The sequence below is a fragment of the Lissotriton helveticus genome, chromosome 11, assembly GCF_964261635.1.
Source record: "Lissotriton helveticus chromosome 11, aLisHel1.1, whole genome shotgun sequence".
Classification (NCBI taxonomy): Eukaryota; Metazoa; Chordata; class Amphibia; order Caudata; family Salamandridae; genus Lissotriton; species Lissotriton helveticus.
The window spans coordinates 6,311,473-6,323,559 of NC_136072.1; the positions used below are offsets into that span (position 1 = coordinate 6,311,473).

The 12,087-nt window shown below is 40.1% G+C and overlaps 1 protein-coding gene across 1 annotated transcript in view; it reads left to right on the forward strand.

The window, feature by feature from the left end:
- LOC144791012 (putative cation-transporting ATPase 13A4) overlaps window positions 1–12,087 on the forward strand; it is a 315,251-nt gene that overhangs the window by 79,644 nt on the left and 223,520 nt on the right. The window contains exon 2 of the mRNA XM_078665643.1: window positions 4,398–4,571. Coding sequence (XP_078521769.1) covers window positions 4,398–4,571 — 174 coding nt within the window. The remainder of the gene's footprint in view (window positions 1–4,397; window positions 4,572–12,087) is intronic.

Here is a 12,087-nt window from a genome sequence, read left to right on the forward strand (position 1 = left end):
TTTAAATAATTGTTTTTTTTTTGTTTTTTTTTGTGTCCTCATTTGCCATTACCTCCGTTTGGGGAGATACCAACCACCTAGCGAGTCCTTCCCTGAGGGTCCTCTCAGAAGTCCCCTCAAACCATTACCTAGACTCGAGCATTTAAAGGGCGGGAGATAAGACCCAACGATACGAGGCAATCAAACTGACTCCATCTAGGTGTATTACCACCAGTAGGACCATTGTCGGAGCGAGGCTATATCCAGTCCAGGGAGTATTATCGGCATAATCATAGGACCCGGGGGAAAAAAAAAACAAACAAAAAAAAAACCCGGATTCTATCTCCAATCAATAAGCAGTTCCCAGAATGTCAAATTACGCCTACTGCCTGATCTGTTAAGGTCTGATTTAGATGTTTCATATAATGATGTAAGCCATGCAGAGTGCAAGGGGGCTGCTTTCTCCAGCCACTGTATACAAATTTGCCTTCTAGCCAGCAAGATAGCATAGAAAAGAAATGACTTTGCTTTCCCTGTGATGTTAATGTCCAAACCAAAAATGATGAGTGGTAGTGTGATTGTGAGTAATGTATTCATGATGGAATTTAGAGTTACCTCCACTTCTAACCAGAACCGCCTTATGGCAGGGCATTCGAAAAACATATGTACATCCGATGCTCCTGGGACATTGCATTTGTTGCATTTTTTATCCGGAAGAAATTTGGAAAGCTTAAGTGGCGTAATATATGCACGATGTACAGTGAAAAGGTGGTTTCTTCTTAACCACGAGGGTTTTACAATCTTATACAAAAGTGCGAAAGAGGTTTGCCACATCTCCTGATTATGAGAGCCCATTACTGCCCCCCACAGTTGGTCTGGAAGAGAGAATTCTCCGTCAATTTCTTCAAGCAGTTGCCAGTACCAGAATGCTACCTCTCTTTTTCCCACTGGTTTCTCCACTAGTTGTTGTTCTAAGGGGCTTACATTCCCCAGATGTTTATCTTTTTTGCGCTGGGCCCTTGTCCAGCTATCCAGCTGTATATATTTAAATCTGGACAATCCAAGGCCGACTTGATCTTTTAACTCGTCCCATGTGATTAATAGTCCTTCGTTTACTAGCTGTCCCCATTTTATAATCCCTGCTTGTTCAAGTACAACTGACAGAAAATCTCTCATGTGTAATGGGAGCCCGGGTGAATCCCAAATTGGGGCAAAGTTAGAGTAGTATGATAGCCCGAGTTTTTTCCTTATACTGAGCCATGTCTTACACCAGGATTGTAGTATTTTAAGTTTAATTTTTTTGAAAAATTTCTGACTGGCAAATTTGGACATAAATCCGTCCGATGGTAAGTTTTCTCCGAATAACATGGCTTTGTACATTGATCCATTCAAAAGATTTGTTGGGGTTTTTAAAAGCATCCTCGAATGTGTCATTTGAAATGCCCACGCATAGTACATTAGGTCAGGCAAAGCCAAACCTCCCTTCTCTCTTCTCCTCCTGAGCTTCTTCCAAGCAATTCTTGTTGACTTATAATTCCAAAGAAAGGAGTTGATTTCTTGCTGACTTTTTTCTATTGCTTTGGGATCAAAAGCCAAAGGGATGGTACTAAATATAAAAGTGTATTTGGGGAGAATGCACATTTTAACTAAATTTACTCGTCCTAATATCGAGAGTGGCAAGTGTGTCCAAGTTTTGAGCAGCTTTTTTAATTTACTCGTCCTAATATCGAGAGTGGCAAGTGGGTCCAAGTTTTGAGCAGCTTTTTGGCAATTTTTAAATAATTAACAGAAAAATATAAACATTTTATATTAGGTGGGAGTTGTTTGTTTAATAAATCTTCAAAAGGGTAATTGTAATTTATTTTAATATGTATGAACATAGCCAACAGTAGAGGTATAGATTTAGCAGACGCAGAACACCACTCCATATAATTTCTGTGAGAACCTGTTGAATTTTAATCTGTGACTTATCTGTACTGTGTTTTTGCTTGTACTTAGCACTTTTACTTCCTTGACACTCTCATTGGAGGGAGCAATTCATATTAGCTTCTTCCTGGGTGGCCGCCATTTTCCATGTCAGCCTTCTAGCAGCTAATGGACTGCCGCAGAGGGACAATTTTTTTATGAAAACATGGCCGAGTGATGAATCTACAGGTGACATATTAGAAGTGTTGCATCAAGAATAATATCTCTTGAACAGTATTAGAGCTTGCCGATGAAAGGAGGTGGGGTCGCACCAATTATACATCAACATATTCAAACTCTCCCACTATAAGTCACCCCAATTAATGACCTTGATCTGTTGATGTTCAAGATACTATTCCCAAATAGCTGCATTACATGTTTACCTATATACCGCCCTCCCATACACTTCCAATGTTCCTAAACAATGTTATGAAACATCATGCTGTGTTGTAACAATTGATTCTCAAATGGTTAAAATTGGGGATTTTTACATTTTTTCATTGATGACACTACTGCTAGTATTAAAGATCATGAATTTGCTGACTTATTGTTTTCCTGGATGTATGACGTTACAACGCATACTTTTACAAGGTATAATGCTTTTGGGCGCTGGATAGTGAATAGTTTAATTTACTATTCCAACTCCAGTCCCCGTGGATAGTAGGGAAGGTGTTGGATAGTACATTAAACATATTCCCTATCCTAGAGCGCCCCCAGCGCTATGCGTTGTAATGGTTTGCGTTGTAAAAGTTGCATCGTAATGGTAGTGCGTTGTAAAAGTTTTGTTGTAAAGGCTGTTCACCTGTTTTTCTTGAACCTTCTGCAACACATTACTTACCCAACTCATATTAAAGGACTGTTGTTGGATTATATCTGGCTATATTATATGAATCTCTTAAACACAATAGTTTAACCCTTCATATAAGCTTACCATTACCTGATCTTTGTTGCTGTTCCTATAAATGTCCACCAACCAACAAACAGCTTAGAAATCAAATGTATCCGTGAATTGCAGCAAATGAATATGGAAGATATGATGACCAGGTGTGGAATTGCAGGCTCCAATGGTAAAACAGCGAGCGGTCAACACGGTCACAAATTCTCCTTCGTGTAGACAGAACATCAGCATCCCAACTTGAATATCACACCGCAAGGCTTCTCATTGGGCAGTGGTTGCATGTCAACCACCTCAAGCTACATACAGACAAACAGAGATCATCAGAGTGAAAAATAAGGGGAATCTTTGGCACCAGGTATGGGGCCCGACCGAAACGGGGATGTCACGCAGCCAAAACCATCAGTCGAAAGCCTGATTGCTCTTGTAGACAGCCACTTAAACATAAACCCCAGGTAAAGACAGTTGTATCCAAATGCATATCTATGCTGAAGAAAGGCCCAGTAAAACAACGCAATTAGTTAAAATATTCCTGCCTTACATTTGTAAATAAGACAATGCAAACCTTCATTCCTGCATGAAACTTAAGCTCTGGACATTCAAAGTTTATTGTCATTCCAAAGCAAGGAAAGAGCAGATCAGTTGGAAGCAGCTATGCAGCAAAAGCCCCATTAATATGGAACTCACTCCCTGACCATCTTCACCATTCATTTTATCTTTTATTTTTCAGAAATCTTCAGACATGGCTCTTTAAACAGGCCTAGTTCTTCTTCGACCTCTTTGTCTCTGAAATGATCCTTTATTAGTCTCTTTAGCACCAATAAACCTTTGGTGATTGAGCGCTCCATAAAATAGATTAACATAACAAATTAATTGAAACTTTAATTTAAAACTAAGTTAATAGTTGTGTAAACGTATTTGTTTTGTAATCTACATTTAAAATAAATATATGCAACTAATTTACTTTAATATTTACCCAAAAAAATGTAACTCATTTTGTGAAAGCTTAAGAAACTTTTTCAAATGTTGCTTTACTTGATGGAAAACTCTGTCTACAGGTGGAAAGCTACCAGTAGTAACTTTACACATGTACATTTTGCTCCACTCTGTTCAAGGGAGTAGAGGCAGGAAAGTCTAAACTTCCTAGGAAATGTATACTCAGACATTGCGACCAGCCAATAGTAATACATTTACTACAAATTGTAATCAAACATGTGCACTTTTAGCATTGTAAATTGGCACCTTAGTGTGTGTTGCAGAGGAAGCAAGAATTTCTTCCATCTGATGGCAAAAAAGCATTTTTAATGTTTGTAGAGATTTTAATTGCAATATGTTAAAAGTTTATTGTTGTTATCTGTCACTTTTTCGTTCCTCTGCCTGATAATGTGGTGGGCTCTGTGAAGGCTTTTCCTGCTTAGCATCAGCCCCAGATGAGCAGCAAAGCTCGGTCACACTACAGACAGAGCTGCTGTTAGAATGCCACTAATTTCAAGGATAATGTGTTTCTTGCAAATACTTGAATTGTAAAGTGTCAACATGTCCACTTTCCTTCTTGCAGGAGATGTACGGTTATAGGACCCACCATGTGCGTCTCGCCGCGTGCGTCCTGGGGTGCATCCTTTCCTTTGGGTTCCTGCTGCTTCTGTTCTACTGGAAACCAGAGTGGAGTGTGTGGGCGAGCTGTGTGCCCTGTCCCCTGGAGGAAGCGGAAGTGGTCTTACTTCGAACACTGGTAAGTTCATGTCTACCACACAAACTGATACACACTGGGAACGCGACCGCCATGATGTCACAAGAGGGCTGTTAACAAAATACTGACCTAAGGGTACTGCTATGATGTCACAAGAGGACTGTTAACAAAATACTGACCTAAGGGTACTGCTATGATGTCACAAGAGGGCTGTTAACAAAATACTGACCTAAGGGTACTGCTATGATGTCACAAGAGGGCTGTTCACAAAATACTGACCTAACGGTACTGCTATGATGTCACAAGAGGGCTGTTAACAAAATACTGACCTAAGGGTACTGCTATGATGTCACAAGAGGGCTGTTCACAAAATACTGACCTAAGGGTACTGCTATGATGTCACAAGAGGGCTGTTCACAAAATACTGACCTAACGGTACTGCTATGATGTCACAAGAGGGCTGTTAACAAAATACTGACCTAACGGTACTGCTATGATGTCACAAGAGGACTTTTATCAAAATACTGACCTAACGGTACTGCTATGATGTCGCAAGAGGGCTGTTAACAAAATACTGACCTAAGGGTACTGCTATGATGTCACAAGAGGACTGTTATCAAAATACTGACCTAAGGGTACTGCTATGATGTCACAAGAGGACTGTTATCAAAATACTGACCTAAGGGTACTGCTATGATGTCACAAGAGGGCTGTTCACAAAATACTGACCTTAGTGTACTGCTACAATGTCACAAGAGGACTGTTAACAAAATACTGCCCTAACGGTACTGCTATGATGTCACAAGAGGACTGTTATAAAAATACTGACCTAACGGTACTGCTATGATGTCACAAGAGGACTGTTAACAAAATACTGCCCTAACGGTACTGCTATGATGTCACAAGAGGACTGTTATCAAAATACTGACCTAAGGGTACTGCTATGATGTCACAAGAGGACTGTTATCAAAATACTGACCTAAGGGTACTGCTATGATGTCACAAGAGGGCTGTTCACAAAATACTGACCTTAGTGTACTGCTACAATGTCACAAGAGGACTGTTAACAAAATACTGCCCTAACGGTACTGCTATGATGTCACAAGAGGACTGTTATAAAAATACTGACCTAACGGTACTGCTATGATGTCACAAGAGGACTGTTAACAAAATACTGCCCTAACGGTACTGCTATGATGTCACAAGAGGACTGTTATCAAAATACTGACCTAAGGGTACTGCTATGATGTCACAAGAGGACTGTTAACAAAATACTGACCTAAGGGTACTGCTATGATGTCACAAGAAGACTGTTATCAAAATACTGACCTAAGGGTACTGCTATGATGTCACTTGAGGGCTGTTAACAAAATACTGATCTAACGGTACTGCTATGATGTCACAAGAGGACTGTTATCAAAATACTGACCTAAGGGTACTGCTATAATGTCACAAGAGGGCTGTTAACAAAATACAGAACTAACGGTACTTCTATGATGTCACAAGAGGACTATTATCAAAATACTGACCTAAGGGTACTGCTATGATGTCACTAGAGGGCTGTTAACAAAATACTGACCTAACGGTACTGCTATGATGTCACAAGAGGACTGTTATCAAAATACTTACCTAAAGGTAATGCTATGATGTCACAAGAGGGCTGTTAACAAAATACTGACCTAACGATACTGCTATGATGTCACAAGAGGACTTTTATCAAAATACTGACCTAAGGGTACCACTATGATGTCACAAGAGGACTGTTATCAAACTACTGACCTAACGGTACTAATATGATGTCACAAGAGGGCTGTTAACAAAATACTGACCTAACGATACTGCTATGATGTCACAAGAGGACTTTTATCAAAATACTGACCTACGGGTACCACTATGATGTCACAAGAGGGTTGGTATCAAAATAATGACCTAAGGGTACTGCTATGATGTCACAAGAGGGCTGTTAACAAAATACTGACCTAACGGTACTGCTATGATGTCACAAGAGGGCTGTTAACAAAATACTGACCTAACGGTACTGCTATGATGTCACAAGAGGGCTGTTAACAAAATACTGACCTAAGGGTACTGCTATGATGTCACAAGAGGGCTGTTCACAAAATACTGACCTAAGGGTACTGCTATAATGTGACAAGAGGACTGTTAACAAAATACTGACCTAACGGTACTGCTATGATGTCACAAGAGGACTGTTTACAAAATACTGACCTAACGGTACTGCTATGATGTCACAAGAGGGCTGTTAACAAAATACTGACCTAACGGTACTGTATGATGTCACAAGAGGGCTGTTAACAAAATACTGACCTAAGGGTACTGCTATGATGTCACAAGAGGGCTGTTCACAAAATACTGACCTAAGGGTACTGCTATAATGTCACAAGAGGACTGTTAACAAAATACTGACCTAACGGTACTGCTATGATGTCACAAGAGGGCTGTTCACAAAATACTGACCTAACGGTACTGCTATGATGCCACAAGAGGACTGTTAACAAAGTACTGACCTTAGTGTACTGCTATAATGTCACAAGAGGACTGTTAACAAAATACTGACCTAACGGTACTGCTATGATGTCACAGGAGGACTGTTAACAAAATACTGACCTAAGGGTACTGCTGTAATGTCACAAGAGGACTGTTAACAAAATACTGACCTAACGGTACTGCTATGATGCCACAAGAGGACTGTTAAGAAAGTACTGACCTTAGTGTACTGCTATAATGTCACAAGAGGACTGTTAACAAAATACTGACCTAACGGTACTGCTATGATGTCACAAGAGGACTTTTATCAAAATACTGACCTACGGGTACCACTATGATGTCACAAGAGGGTTGGTATCAAAATAATGACCTAAGGGTACTGCTATGATGTCACAAGAGGGCTGTTAACAAAATACTGACCTAACGGTACTGCTATGATGTCACAAGAGGGCTGTTAACAAAATACTGACCTAACGGTACTGCTATGATGTCACAAGAGGGCTGTTAACAAAATACTGACCTAAGGGTACTGCTATGATGTCACAAGAGGGCTGTTCACAAAATACTGACCTAAGGGTACTGCTATAATGTGACAAGAGGACTGTTAACAAAATACTGACCTAACGGTACTGCTATGATGTCACAAGAGGACTGTTTACAAAATACTGACCTAACGGTACTGCTATGATGTCACAAGAGGGCTGTTAACAAAATACTGACCTAACGGTACTGTATGATGTCACAAGAGGGCTGTTAACAAAATACTGACCTAAGGGTACTGCTATGATGTCACAAGAGGGCTGTTCACAAAATACTGACCTAAGGGTACTGCTATAATGTCACAAGAGGACTGTTAACAAAATACTGACCTAACGGTACTGCTATGATGTCACAAGAGGGCTGTTCACAAAATACTGACCTAACGGTACTGCTATGATGCCACAAGAGGACTGTTAACAAAGTACTGACCTTAGTGTACTACTATAATGTCACAAGAGGACTGTTAACAAAATACTGACCTAACGGTACTGCTATGATGTCACAGGAGGACTGTTAACAAAATACTGACCTAAGGGTACTGCTGTAATGTCACAAGAGGACTGTTAACAAAATACTGACCTAACGGTACTGCTATGATGCCACAAGAGGACTGTTAAGAAAGTACTGACCTTAGTGTACTGCTATAATGTCACAAGAGGACTGTTAACAAAATACTGACCTAACGGTACTGCTATGATGCCACAAGAGGACGGTTAAGAAAGTACTGACCTTAGTGTACTGCTATAATGTCACAAGAGGACTGTTAACAAAATACTGACCTAAGGGTACTGCTATGATGTCACAAGAGGACTGTTAACAAAGTACTGACCTTAGTGTACTGCTATGATGTCACAAGAGGACTGTTAACAAAATACTGACCTAAGGGTACTGCTATAATGTCACAAGAGGACTGTTAACAAAATACCGACCTTAGTGTACTGCTATGATGTCACAAGAGGACTGTTAACAAAGTACTGACCTTAGTGTACTGCTATAATGTCACAAGAGGACTGTTAACAAAATACTGACCTAAGGGTACTGCTATGATGTCACAAGAGGGCTGTTCACACAATACTGACCTTAGGGTACTGCTATAATGTCACAAGAGGACTGTTAACAAAATACTGACCTAAGGGTACTGCTATAATGTCACAAGAGGACTGTTAACAAAATACTGACCTAACGGTACTGCTATGATGTCACAAGAGGACTGTTAACAAAATACTGACCTAACGGTACTGCTATGATGCCACAAGAGGACTGTTAACAAAGTACTGACCTTAGTGTACTGCTATAATGTCACAAGAGGACTGTTAACAAAATACTGACCTAACGGTACTGCTATGATGTCACAAGAGGACTGTTAACAAAATACTGACCTAACGGTACTGCTATGATGCCACAAGAGGACTGTTAACAAAGTACTGACCTTAGTGTACTGCTATAATGTCACAAGAGGACTGTTAACAAAATACTGACCTAAGGGTACTGCTATGATGTCACAAGAGGACTGTTAACAAAGTACTGACCTTAGTATACTGCTATGATGTCACAAGAGGACTGTTAACAAAATACTGACCTAAGGGTACTGCTATGATGTCACAAGAGGACTGTTAACAAAGTACTGACCTAAGGGTACTGCTATGATGTCACAAGAGGACTGTTAACAAAATACTAACCTAAGGGTACTGCTATGATGTCACAAGAGGACTGTTAACAAAATACTGACCTAAGGGTACTGCTATGATGTCACAAGAGGACTGTTAACAAAATACTAACCTAAGGGTACTGCTATGATGTCACAAGAGGACTGTTAACAAAATACTGACCTAACGGTACTGCTATGATGCCACAAGAGGACTGTTAACAAAGTACTGACCTTAGTGTACTGCTATGATGTCACAAGAGGACTGTTAACAAAATACTGACCTAAGGGTACTGCTATGATGTCACAAGAGGACTGTTAACAAAATACTGACCTAAGGGTACTGCTATAATGTCACAAGAGGACTGTTAACAAACTACTGACCTAAGGGTACTGCTATGATGTCACAAGAGGACTGTTAACAAAGTACTGACCTTAGTGTACTGCTATGATGTCACAAGAGGACTGTTAACAAAATACTGACCTAAGGGTACTGCTATGATGTCACAAGAGGACTGTTAACAAAGTACTGACCTAAGGGTACTGCTATGATGTCACAAGAGGACTGTTAACAAAATACTAACCTAAGGGTACTGCTATGATGTCACAAGAGGACTGTTAACAAAATACTGACCTAAGGGTACTGCTATGATGTCACAAGAGGACTGTTAACAAAATACTAACCTAAGGGTACTGCTATGATGTCACAAGAGGACTGTTAACAAAATACTGACCTAACAGTACTGCTATGATGCCACAAGAGGACTGTTAACAAAGTACTGACCTTAGTGTACTGCTATGATGTCACAAGAGGACTGTTAACAAAATACTGACCTAAGGGTACTGCTATAATGTCACAAGAGGACTGTTAACAAAATACTGACCTAAGGGTACTGCTATGATGTCACAAGAGGGCTGTTCACACAATACTGACCTTAGGGTACTGCTATAATGTCACAAGAGGACTGTTAACAAAATACTGACCTAAGGGTACTGCTATGATGTCACAAGAGGACTGTTAACAAAATACTGACCTAAGGGTACTGCTATAATGTCACAAGAGGACTGTTAACAAAATACTGACCTAAGGGTACTGCTATGATGTCACAAGAGGACTGTTAACAAAATACTGACCTAACGGTACTGCTATGATGCCACAAGAGGACTGTTAACAAAGTACTGACCTTAGTGTACTGCTATGATGTCACAAGAGGACTGTTAACAAAATACTGACCTAAGGGTACTGCTGTGATGTCACAAGAGGGCTGTTAACAAAATACTGACCTAAGGGTACTGCTATAATGTCACAAGAGGACTGTTAACAAAATACTGACCTAAGGGTACTGCTATGATGTCACAAGAGGACTGTTAACAAAATACTGACCTAAGGGTACTGCTATAATGTCACAAGAGGACTGTTAACAAAATACTGACCTAAGGGTACTGCTATGATGTCACAAGAGGGCTGTTCACACAATACTGACCTTAGGGTACTGCTATAATGTCACAAGAGGACTGTTAACAAAATACTGACCTAAGGGTACTGCTATGATGTCACAAGAGGACTGTTAACAAAATACTGACCTAAGGGTACTGCTATAATGTCACAAGAGGACTGTTAACAACATACTGACCTAACGGTACTGCTATGATGTCACAAGAGGACTGTTAACAAAATACTGACCTAAGGGTACTGCTATGATGTCACAAGAGGACTGTTAACAAAATACTGACCTAAGGGTACTGCTATAATGTCACAAGAGGACTGTTAACAAAATACTGACCTAAGGGTACTGCTATGATGTCACAAGAGGACTGTTATCAAAATACTCATGATTTATTGTTCAGTGGGCGCCCAGCCTTTCCCCACCGATTACTAATTTCGTACCTTCTTAAAAAGTCAATGATTGATCCTTTCCGGGTCTCTATGTAAATGTTTTTAAATGTGTTATTCAAATGCACACCTTTGGGTGCAGAGTTATCTAAGTCACCATCAGCATGGTCCCCAATCCCAATGTCAGTTTTCTTTGGAAACTAAGTAATCTTTCTGCTTCAAGGCCTAAGGAAAGTGAAAAAATGCATTTATTTTGCTCAGGAGACATTCGGGTAGGAGACCCCGATTTTGTTCAGATTAAATCCTACGTAAGAATTACTTCTTTCATCGTGATCAATTCAAAAAGTGACGACGAGCAGTCAAGCGTCACTTTCCTGAACCTTCATGTGATTCTGACTTTCTGTGAAGACCTGATCTACTATCGATTTATTGTAATCGTATTGTTGCGCTCCACTACTGATGCTAGCTCTAAGGGATCAGGTGCAGTTTTGTCTCAAACATTAAAAGAAGGTGCAAAATCTATTATAGCCTACGCATCCAGAGCTCTGACACCGGCAGAAGAAAAGTACTCGGTCATCGAGAGAGAAACCTTAGCTTGTGTCTGGGCTTTAGAACACTTCAGGTCCTTTGTGTGGGGTAAACAATGTGCACTTAGGACTGACCACAAACCCTTGGTCGGGTTACTTACCACAGAAGGAATGATCAAGGTGTCAACTCGTAAGCTAGGATGTCTATGAGGCTTCAACATTTCTGGGATAAGATAATCCATGTCCCGGTCAAGGATAATGTAACCGCAGATTTCTTATCCAGAATACCGTTACAAATCTGATAAAACGTGAGTGTGGAATGCGATGGATTTCAAAGAGCTTGAGTACACGATGCAGCTGTTCCATCAATAGACAGAGACATGGAACTGTGGGAATCTGAAAAGGATTGCCAGACTTGAAGGTGGAAAACATCTATAATGATGAGTTTTCTGATGTGTACAGAGACTTTGAAAGGATGTGGAATTGAAAGTGAGGAAAGTGTAC